The sequence below is a fragment of the Eurypyga helias genome, unplaced genomic scaffold (genome assembly GCF_000690775.1).
Source record: "Eurypyga helias isolate BGI_N326 unplaced genomic scaffold, ASM69077v1 scaffold5007, whole genome shotgun sequence".
NCBI lineage: Eukaryota > Metazoa > Chordata > Aves > Eurypygiformes > Eurypygidae > Eurypyga > Eurypyga helias.
The window spans coordinates 47,161-59,237 of NW_010263537.1; the positions used below are offsets into that span (position 1 = coordinate 47,161).

The 12,077-nt window shown below is 37.9% G+C and overlaps 1 protein-coding gene across 2 annotated transcripts in view; it reads right to left on the reverse strand.

Annotated features, from left to right (window-relative positions):
• The window catches only part of PDE5A (phosphodiesterase 5A, cGMP-specific), a 48,447-nt gene extending 36,653 nt beyond the window's left edge, over positions 1-11,794 (reverse strand). Inside the window, exons 1-3 of one of the 2 annotated variants that reach the window (XM_010156062.1) lie at positions 11,763-11,794; positions 8,038-8,620; positions 6,444-6,533 (exon numbers count right to left, since the gene is read on the reverse strand). In XM_010156062.1, coding sequence (XP_010154364.1) covers positions 6,444-6,533; positions 8,038-8,620; positions 11,763-11,794 — 705 coding nt within the window. Of the gene's footprint in view, positions 1-6,443; positions 6,534-8,037; positions 8,625-11,762 lie in introns of those variants that run through there. The other variant, XM_010156063.1, reaches the window with a different exon arrangement.
• Positions 11,795-12,077: the final 283 nt, after the last annotated feature.

A 12,077-nucleotide genomic window follows, 5' to 3' on the forward strand; every position in this document is an offset into this window, starting at 1 on the left:
CAAAATAAACAGTTTTAAGAATTAAACTGGTCCAAATTCTGCCCTCATTTATATCTGTACAAATTCTAGTGAACTTCACTAAATTCTGTAGAATGTGGTGTAGAGACAGTAATGAGAAAAACCTCGGATGGATATTATTTAGCCATTGGAGTCTTGCCTGTAACCAGGTAATTAGGAGAAGATGTAGAAGACTCTAGAGTATCTGTTCCTGTTACTAAAGTAATTATGTTATTAGGACAAAAGCAAATCATGTGGTAGCGTTTTAGGCCATGGAGAGCATATGTCTGCATTTTAGAGAATAGTAAGCACAGTATGAAACAAATCGTCATTTTTAAAACTTAGGTTAAACAAATCTGAAATAACAATAGGCCCAAACAGTGATCTCCAGCTGGGAGTTATGTTCGCACCAGCAGAAAAATGGAATCAAATGTGACTAACTCCTCTGAGCTCAGCTATACGGAAAACTTATTCAGGTAACAGGCACATTGAAAGTACGAAATCTCAATGGCAATAAACAAGACATATCAGAGATAATGCTAATTCCCTTTAAAGCTCGGAGATTATCATAAAAAAATGAGGTCCACTCAAACACTTGCTTATGAAAGCACTATTCCAGTCTAACAAAAAGGTGTTGTTTAAGTTACTTAGGCACAATATTTTATGTGTCTTTAATGCCCTAACAGGCAGGCACCAAGTGAACTTTTTTCAAAGTTGAGTCCTGTAGCAATAAAGAAGAGATATATATGTGTGATTTCTTGCTATTCTCCTACTATGCCCATGGAATCATGCTGCATATTTCCAAGTCACCCAAGACAAAACTAGTAGGAAAAGCAGGGGTTAAAAACAGATATGAAAGGGGATGACCACTAGACCACTAGAAAAGCTAAAGGTACTACTCTGGACTGAAGAAAACCAAGGCTAAAGGAGAAGAAAGACTGAAGTAATTAGTATCTGCATATACTTTGATACCTGTGAGCTTATGACCTCATCTCATTATGACCTTGTCTCAAGTGACAAGTGAGCTGTTAGGCGCCACACACTCCTTTTCATGAGCTTTACCCCCCAGTTTGAGTAGATAAGTGGGATTACAAGACAAGGTGTATCTACAGTAGTCATGCAGTTCCTAACAACAGCCTTCATCCAGGTTTGCTGTATTGAAAGCACGTAAGAGGTAGGCAGGGGGGAAGAGGCTGTATGTTAAGGACCTTAGTGGTGCAGCTGTCTTTAGTCAGTTGGAAAAATTCCCCTTGGATGACAAACCAAGTACTTCATTATTTTCCATTTGGATCACACAAGATAGGCATACACCATGAAGACAAAAAGAAGTTTTGATGCTGGAACTGTTCTCTTACTTTCAGTTCCAAAAAGGGGAAAAACCCTCCAACAATTACTGAGAACCTGGTTTACCACATCTGCACCAGCTTTCCTAATTGTATTCTTGCTGGCAACACAGGTAATCTTACAGGGCTTCTACTTGCTCTGTAACCTTTCTTCTTGATCTGTACCAGTTATCCCATTTAATAAAGCCTGATCCACATTATAAGGAGAGATTTCTTTCAATTAACAGAGCTTTATTCTTACTATTTTCTTGCAATCGCTGACTCCTGCCTCTAAAAGTAGCAGGCTGGCTACTGTATTTCCCAGTAGGTGATGACTGCTGACTTCAGTGCTGCTGATGACTGTGCTCTGAATTTTATCTGGATAGTTTCATGCTGCAATTTTTTAATCTTTAAGATTACAGGCCTAATTCTGCAGACGCTGTTCCAGCTCTACAGGCAGGCAGTGCCCTTCTTAGTTGTTTCTTACTTCAGCTGACGCAAAAACACAATTAATTTAATTTTGCTTCCTAAGAAGATATATTTTTTAATATACTTTGCTGGCACCTGAAGAATGACAATAAGCCAACGAACAGTAACACGAAGAGGGAAACTCAACTTTTATCTCATTTTAAACATGGGAACGTATCCACTTGAGAAGACAGACTAAGCAGTTTTAACCTCACTTTGCTCTCCTGGTCTGTAGAGGTTTGATTCAAGCTTATAAAATTATCCTGCAGGGACAGAACTGTATTTACAGACCTTCATTTTCAATCAACAGAACTTTCACAGGCTCTTCTGTCATTCATGCCAGCAGCAGCCTGCATGATTTCCAGCAGTCCAGCTACTATAACACATGTCGGCATAAGCAGAAAATCCACCTAAAAAGAAAATTACTGATCTCCATAATCCTGCAGCAAGACTGCTACTGGAACTTGAGTTTGTTTAAAGTTAGCTTGGCTAGATCTACACTATATTGCAGTGACTGTGGTGTGACTGAAGTGTTCCCTGTGGGAGAAAATAGTAACATGCCTGGTCACATTTTATACAGTAAGATTCAACAGGGTATTTTCAAAGGCTGTTGTAAATAGAGTATCCCCCTGATCTGTTGGGAAGAGCTGTCCAGTGACAGAATAGAGGGCAAAGTAAACAGCAAACTAAGCAATGAGAGTGAGCATTGCCAGAATAAAACATTTCCTATAAAAAAGGAAATACAATCTTATATACAGCCTGGGAGATTAATTCAGTTAATTCAGCTAAAAGCTCACAGCTGAGAAAATCCTACAGATTTTAGTAGAAATTAAACTGAAACAGAATTTTATGGACACTATTTTGCACAGCTGAAAGAGAAAAAATGCAGAAATCACAGAAAATTATGTCGTTCCTGCAGCCATTCCATGGCAACTGTGATGACTCTGTGAATCAGAGACCGTCCATTCTACAGATGTTCCAAAGTACTCAGAGTGCCGTATGGAGTCTTGCATCAGTTCTGGATAACTCCCCAACTTGCCTTAAACTAAGGACTTCCATTCCCTATTCAGTTGTCAAATTTTATCAAAATGACTGTTTGTTTACAAATGTCTGCAAACCAGATGGGGAAGTCTGAGGTGATAATTATGTGCAACAACTTCTGCAGTTCTTTTTCTGGATCTCTGAATCCAAGCCCAAACAAAATCAGAAGAAAGTGCCACTGCATTTACTGACTTAATTGCAGGAGCTCTAGATGGCAAACCAGTACCACTTGAAGCTGAGAAAGGCAAGGTTTAGGGACACATCAGGAATGAAAAGTTGCTTGTTGAGATACACAGTGCTGAACTGTCACCACCTTAGGTCTTCAGCCAGTAGCGGTGCACCTTGACATTTTAGAAGGACTGGAGCACTGAAATGGTTAGCACCAGTAGCTCCAGCTAAAGCCGGTGGCCAGCAATACCAGTTTCCTCTTGCAGAAGGAACCATGGTAACTCTCTGGTACATGCTGCCTAATACTGACTTTTCATTGGTGGCTTTTGTATTACTGAGGATAAAAATTCAGTCTGTTTTGAAGGTTTTGATGTGTTTTCTGATACATGTTGATAATCCAAGTAGCAAGTCTTGTATACTGATGTACAGGTAACTATTACAGAGTTATCTGCTCTTACAGAAGAATCACCAGAAGAGTAAATCTTTCAGGATCCAAATGGAATCTTTGCTATGGCTTCACATTCACCTTATAACAAATTTAAATACAGGAAAAGATGACTAAATTATTTGACTTAGAACCATTTTATTTTTCAAGTAGAATACAATTCAGGTTACCCAAGGCCTTTCTTCCTCCTTGTCTTCTTCAGGGGTGATAACCAGCAAATGATACAGCCTTGCATGCCAGAAAGCATCATGTGGCAATACTTTTGTCATATGATGGGATGGAAAGAATTTCTGTTTAGTTATTGGAGATTGTGCAGCAGGGGTTTACAGATATCAGAACTTTGTTTAAAGCCCCCGACATCAGAGGCAAAGCTTAGCTGGTTTATATTGGTAACTTTTCATGGGAAAATGAGAACTCTTCAGAAAGCTAGCACTATGCAAGCCTCTACGATGTGACCCTAAAGGACATAATCGGCAGAATTTTCTGCAGCCGAAATGCAATGCTTTGGTGGCATTTCTGTCAGCAAGAAGAGGTTGAGTAGAGGATTGAGAGAAATTATTTTACTATTAAGTGGATATAATTCCATCCTTCATGTGCATCTGTGCAGAGGTAAAGTCCTCTTATTGCACTGCATTTTGCTCATTGTTACTAGTTCCTGGGTCCTTTTTATGAGCTCTTCTGTGAATCAAACTGTTTTCTTCATCTAAGGAATTTCTTACTATCTGTTATTTTTAAGTGAGACTTTGGTTTCTCACATGCCTCATGGAAATATAGGCAAATGTGAAAAACATCTACTGGAAAAATCTCCATACTTCAGCAGGCCCAGAGGATTTAATAATCAGCATGAGATTTTCTTCCTCTCAATTACTGACTCTTTTGTTTTTAAAAAAATAGTACTAATACTAAACAAACAAACAGAAACCCTCAGTTGCTTCTCTTCCTCAGTGTTCATTTTTGGATGTCTTCCAGAGTCGTCTTTTGACATCCTGGACTAAGGCAGCATTCACTAGCCTCAGTATTACTGGAGGGGCTTTTTAAACTTTATCTATCTATCTATCTATCTATCTATCTATCTACCTATCCATCTGTAAGAGGGAGGAGCCAGTATTCTGGTTTTGTTGGATTGTTGCGTTTTTTTTAAATAGACAAAGCAGCAGAATGCAAATAGCAAATAAAGGATTGATTTAAAAAAATCTGTCCTTTCCTGTAAGAAATCTTGTCGTTCAGCCCCTTCAAATTATTGCACATGAGTGTAACACTTTCCTCCAACTTCAGGTTGGCTGAACTTTTCAAAATAAACAAATTCCTGCTTCACTTCCACTTGCTGATGCACTTAGGAGTAGAAAGCTAGCTGAAGATACGGCCAATTGCAGGTTTATTCAGCCTGCAAGTCATGGTGTATTGGACCAACAGACTACAACTCTTATTCCTTCCCTCATCTCCCATCAGGACCTGGTGAGAAGTAAGCACTTTCACGCTGCCTGGGTCAGCAAGTTTTTGTAATTCATTTCGGATCCAAATTACATTGAACATCATAGTGGGGTTTTTTCCATTCGGGGAAAAAAAAAAAAAAAAATTGAATGGCTTGGGTGAAATCTAAAGCATTGCATCAGCCTGACACAGACCACTGGTCCCTGACAGCTCTTCACACAACATCTGCTTTGCTCAGCAGCTGGCCCATGGCCAGCAGTGGCTGCTGCCAGTTACAAAGGGGAGACTTTTAAGCAGGAGTGAGAGTAGGAGAAGATCAAGTGCTGCCCTTGGAAGAACTGAAAAAAACCATTTTAAACCAAAATTAGCAGTAGGTGAAGAAAGGAAACCCTGGCTGATCATCTGGGTCAGCTAGAGTAAGATTCAAGAAATGAGGGAAATCAAGATTTTAATCAATTTATTTAATGAAAAAAGGGTTCAGTGCAGTAAGAGTAAAGGTGACATATTCCATAAGAGGAGTAAAAGATGGAAGAGCAAGAAGAAGAAGGTGTGATGTCTTTAAACTGATTTTGGCAGCATTTATTTTTGGAGTTTGAGCTTTCTGGAAACAAACTAAAATACTCAGAAAAATAAAGGAATTACGGAAAAGAAAATCTCCATCCTAAAGCTCTGACATACTCTACAGAGAGCCTTACTTTCTCTGAGTATTCTAAGAACTGATGATGTGGCTGAAGGCTACTACATTCAGGATCAAAAGAACGCAAATTTACTTTACTTACTCCCTAAGTAAAACAGCGGACATCACTCTTTTTCTATTCACTGGCTTTTATGGACTTTACTATTCAATCTTCAACTACTCAGTGCAGCAAGACATTGTTAGTCCATAATAAGCACTCACCCTACTGCAATAGTGTCAGACAGGCAAAGAGAACTTCTATGAGAAATAGCATGGACGGAAAATATTCAATATTCTGTTCAATGAGCAGATTCACACTGTTTTAAATTAGGAGTGATTCAAGTTACATGACTTGCGGATGACTTCTCTGAATCACATCAACATTATGTGTTTGTTTTTCAATGCCTGATGTTAAGCACTTAACATGTTTCTTAATGTATGACTTACAAGCTGAGTTAATAGAATGTAAAAACCAGCCTTTTAGACAATGATGAAACCCAGTTTGTGTCCTCTGAAGAAAATAATGTGGTACAAGCTAAGTGAAGTACAGTAACTCTTAATTGCAATCTGGTCTTGCACAGGGATAGACCAGTAAGTGTGCAGAGAACATTAATGCTGACAGATATTTGGCACAGGAACCAGGAAGAGCACTTCTAGAGTTAAATACATATATTCTACTTCTGCATCTGGGATTAAACTCTTCTTGACAATTCCTTTTGGCTTACATTACTGAACTAGATAAGATAAAACTGAAGTCCAAGCAAACATAAGCAGCTTTTTTTAAAAAGTAGATGGTTTTATACTGTAAGATAATGACTGACAGCTAATAAAAGTTTAAAGCATTAGCATAGCAGGAAACAGTATGACATAAAGTGATCTCAATACTGTAACTCACCTCCTCCCTATGATTCTTTATTGGCATACAGAGAATACTCTGAGTCTTATACCCTGTGATCTGGTCAACTTCTGCATTGAATCTTGGGTCCTGATACAAGGAAAAAAAAAAAAAATTGACTACTTGCCAAAAGACCAGTTCTTTTTCTTCCCTGGTTTAAAGGTTAAGAAAAATACAATGTATTACTTAACTGTTACCCAGGATAACAAAGGTTCCATTGCTAGCTAATAAAGATACAAAGTTGTTACTATCTGTCTGTTAAAACAACAGCAAAAAAGCATTTGTGTGGAACATGAGTGCCTGTGGATAAATACAACTGCCAGAAAGAACGAAAAAAACCCAAACCTTAGGAGAAGTCTAGAACATAATTATAATAAATGTATATATGGAGTAACCACCCCTAGTGTAGCTTTTATCATCAAGAATTAATTACAGAAATACAGTGAAAGACATGTGGCCATTAGTTAGTATTTTTGCTTTTTCTAGTAATTGCTTGTTTAATTTTTTCAGCTGAATACTATTACAAAACTCTGATTTTTTAAAATCTTACTAAAATAAATCAGACTACTTTTAAAGGCTGCTGTTCTTTCTCTAGTAATTGATTTCAAGTTGAGCATGATGGACCCAATTCGAGAATGAACTTCTAGGCTATAAGGATAGGTGATAACCTGCTAGAAACGTGTACTTAGACAGTTTCCAAGGATGCAGACAAGTGTTTGTTGAAAATGAAACCATATGAAATCATACTGCTCTGTTTTGCTTCTGAAAAAACCTACTCCTTAACATTACCTGATTCTGTAAGCATGCTCAGATTAACTGAGATGATCAATCACAAGTGGTAATTGCCAGCGCTTTATGCCTTGACTAATTAGTTAATTAATCAATTAAATAATTCATTAACATTTTTGTAATCTCTAAATTCAAAGCACAAAATCAGCATATCCAAACAGCTTGGAATGAAGAGGTGTTAAAATGACATATAAGAGATGTCCTCTCCCAGTGCTGGATTCTCCTCTTTTTTTAATCTGGCCTTGTATTACATAACTCGAATCCCAGACTATCATTTCATTTGGGAGACCTCTATGCAGTTCAAACCCTCACCCATCATCCCATCCTTGTTCATTCAGCTCTTGCTTTGTGCACCTCAGGTATAATAAAATTCTCCAAAGTATTTGTAGTCATAGGGCTCCAGGTTTGCAGACTTTACACCCCAATTTCCTTTATTTTGGTGCAGAAGTATGTTATGCCCTTATGCACGCAGTAATGTAAACATGCAAGTGTCCAAAGCTAGCGATGCAAATACTGGTGGGCACACAGCTGGTTACGATGGGGCTGATACCTGCTAATGTCAAACCTACTGACTTTATTTAGAGGTTAGCATTCCTCTAGCATTGGTCATAGCTCCGTGTTTCTCTATACGCACGTATCTATAATACACGTATTATAATCAAAACCATGGTGTCAGGTTTGTGTCTTGACTTGTCCAAGTCAACACAGCTCCAAATACATACAGTAAAATGGCAATACTGCAACAGCTGATAATATGGCTTTTTCTTTTTCCAAGAGTTGTCCAAGATAAATTTCCTTGGTTTACCTCATAAGCATTCTTGATGTTCAGAGGCTGGCCTATAGCGGCTACGTGACCCACAATGCCCTTGTTCCACTCCAGGCGGATGCAATTGTTGGAAGCTTCTTCCAGGGTGGAGCCCTCTGCCACATCAAACAGCCTGCTTACAAGAAACTTCTCATTAGAGCTATCCTCACAGACCAAGAACAGGGAATAGCGATCAGCTGCTATAAGCTCATGGATATGTAGGAAAATTTTATGGCAAAGCGCTGTGACATCCAAGTGACTGGAAATATCTTTCACGAGTTCTAAAAGTCTTGAGCACTGATCCCCTGCACTGGTCTCAATCCTGGGAGATTGCAGAGGCATCTGTTCCTTCTTTTCAGAGCCGGAGAGGAAGCTCACTGCTCCTACTGAGTCCTTGACAAAAATAGGCCTTAAGGGTCTGTCAAATTCAGAAGCAGAGATCTTCCTCGCTGGCGTCCCAGAGTTGGTGGTCTCAGCACAGGCAGGCTGGTGACAAGCACAGGATTCACTCTGGGACTTGGTTCCCTCCTTGCAGACGGGGATGGTATGAACTCTCTCAGCAAACCATGCATTAACCATTTCTCTGTGAAACAAAAATAAAAACACAGTGAATGATGTAAGTTAAAAATCCTCAGGAACTAATACATATTTGAAGAGGGAACTGCAAAGAGGATAACCTTAAGCCTTTTCATACAGAGGACGTGACTGCACCTTTGGTGCTTCTCCGTATCAATGTTCACTTTCACGCAGCACTTTTAGCCTAGATTGAGCAGCAATGTTTTATGCCCCGCAAATAGGAAGCTATTTCTGATTAAAGGAAATACCTGAATAGGGCAGAGGAAGACTGCTTATGCTGTGGCTTTCAGAATATAGATCAGATGTGTACACTGTAATTCTGTGCTGGAAAAGTTCTGGTCCTTCCCACTCCAAAGATCTGGATTTCTGTATAAGATGTATATATATCCATATGAAGCCAAAAAAATTCTGGTTTTAATTCTGTTTTTCTAGACCATTTCTAACTTTTAAAAAGATAATTTTGAATTTCAATTCTCTGTGTCAAATCACCTGCAGCTCCTCCGATTTTTATGTCGCCTATACACTATTTTTAGTGTCGCATATACATGTCCCCTGCTCTCTCAAGGGAAGAATGCTCTTTTGACTTCAAAGCACAGAAATTTTGCTTTAAAACTGTCAGAAAGAAACAGGGATATTTCTAATTCAATCCGCTTCAAAGTAATGAAAAGACAGACTTTTCATGCATCTCTCCTATTTCTTTGCAGATGAAACTCATTGCCTAATTCAGCCCAAAATACTGAATACCCCCAAAATTATATTTTTTAAGAGTTTACCATTAATCAACAAGTGCATGCATCTCTAGTATTTAACTGTGTTTCTCAAATTAACTTAGCACTAGAATGCTAACCCTAATAATCTCGTCACTAATTGCAGTATATCTTGAGTTATGCATAAGCACACATCATCAATAACATAAGTATACTTTTTCTTTCCACTATATTTTCTTGTCCGAAATCTCTTGGGATTTTTTTTTAAATACATGGCTTTTTATTTCGTTTATTCAGTATTGAGGATTCCTCACAGCACATGGTCTACTCTCAAAAAATGGTATTTTTCCTGAATTACATAATGTAAGGCCCTATGAGCAGCAAAAATCCTATTAAAAAGGCTGATCTTTTGGAAACCTTTCATGGTGGTCATGTTTTAAATTTGGGATATTTTTTATTTGCTCAGCAGACCACAGGAATTCTGACAGTGAAGCTGAATGAAACCATGGAAATTAGTCAGGTTAGTCAGCTGCTGATCGGTTACATGCATCAGTATATGTTAAATATGAAAAGCACTGTACACAGCCTTTTTTGCCTTACAGAACAGCTTCATCTGTATTGTAGAATGAAATACTACAAGTGTAATTAACCATTATTCAAACCAAAGTAATTGATTAAAATCTAAAGTCCACCAATATTAATTAGCAACCAATCCACAACAGGAAACTTACTTGTCTTCTATTAGAAAGATCTGAAAGAGTTTTACAGATTTTGCAATCACATACCATTTGGAGACCCCAACCGTAGGCAAACAGGCTATGAAACATTGAACGGATTGAGGAAATAGTGTGAGTGTAAAGGGAGCACCTGGGCAACAGAAAATCATTATGTTACTGTACCAATTACACTTCATTGCCAGCTACCTGGTCATTTCTTCCCCACAGAAAACTATGTCTGACTGAGGTAAATAGCACTTAAAGTAGCACTGTAAAACCAAATTCTTCTCTCATTCACACCAGCGCAACTCCAAATAAGTGGATAATAGACTGTTCTGTATTTAGGTTTCTCTCTGTGTCCTGTGGTCCTGACCATGAAAATCCTTACATATATGGTTAATATCATTTATCTTCGAGGCCGAATGGTCAGTGTGGTCACACAGAACATTTTTGAATCTTCTGACAGTGAGAGTCCAAAACCACTGAATGAAAAGTTGGACACAAGGCAGTGCAAGTTTGGCCTCTGAGTTCCACAGAACCAGGATTTCAATCCATATTTTTCATGAAGTTCCTCAATCAGTGCTTGCTGTAGCAATAATATACCTCAATCAACATCTATTATAAATTTCCCAGCAATCTAAAGCTAGTCCAATTACTGGAAACATGGTGCCAGAGAACACAATGAAATTCCATTGTTATCCTGAAAGAGTTTTGGTTCATTGCTTCGCTACTTACTTTTGAAAGAAGTAAGCTTTGCTTTTTAAAGATGTTATTAAAAACTACCAATGATCCTTCTTTATTACAGCAGTGATACATATTTTTTTGTGGAGTTAACCTCATCCAAATGTTTCTTGCCATGAAGAAGCATAAAGAACAACTAGTATGTTATTAGAACTTTAACAAGATTACTTTACAGTACTTAAACAGAATAAATATTAAATGTGGGAGCCAAGACCATGTAGTACTGAAACACATAATATAATTTGCATAGGGCAATATCACATTTGCAAAAGCTGTTTCAATGAGAGTCAAAATAAGAAGCTAGAATGTGATAACATCTGGAATTTTCATTTATTAACTGAGTAAGAAAACAGAACAAAAACTTGTGATGAAAATGACCAAAAGTATCCTTAAGAAAAATAAATAGATTGAAATGCAAAAACTTGTAAGTAAACACAGTACAACCTGTAAAATCAGTGCTGATAACTCGTCATCATCATGTGTTGTGTTATATGTAGGTTTACCTTCTTGCTTTTTTACTATGTAAAAGAAGCATTCATTGCTCTGTCTTACGGAGGTTATTGAGGGATGTGGAACATAACTGTAAACTCTTTCAAATGAAAGTAATTACATTTTCTTTAATAAGAACTGACTACTTTTTAGGTACCTGCTCTATTTATGAAGCACTTTGACGCTGAACAGAACTGTATGTGGAGCTGCATAATCATGAGTAACATATTCCTGTCCCCTTTAATGTCTCTTAGATGATGGTCCAATAACTTGCCAACATAGTGTGCGCTTCTCAGAAAGATCTGTAGGCTAATGACAACAACAACAAATCCTTAACTATACTGTTCAAAGCATGGTTTTCAACTTCAAACTCTTTAGGCATTTTTATCTGGGCAACAGGAAAGCCGTTCAAATTCAGCTGGAATAAGAACAGTGTTCGCTGACCTTTACTGAATGCCTCTTCTAACAAGGAAACTATTTAGCTCCCTTTACTCACACAGTTATACACACGGGTAGGAGAACTAGCATTTCTAATGGATGTATTCTCACTGTATTTAAAATCTATCAGACAAAGTCTTGACATGCATTTGCTTGCTGACGCTCAATCCTATTTAGCAATGCATGGCATGAAGAGAATTATCGAACAGAACTGCTTTCTCAGCACAGAACTAGCTCAACAGATATCTGATACCAGACACTGTGAGGTTACTGGAAACTAGTAATGAGTGCTACGTATGATTAAGATGTCATTTTGAAAGGACTGCAGAAAGAAACAAACACTTGTGACTTGGGACTGGTGCTGTTTAACATC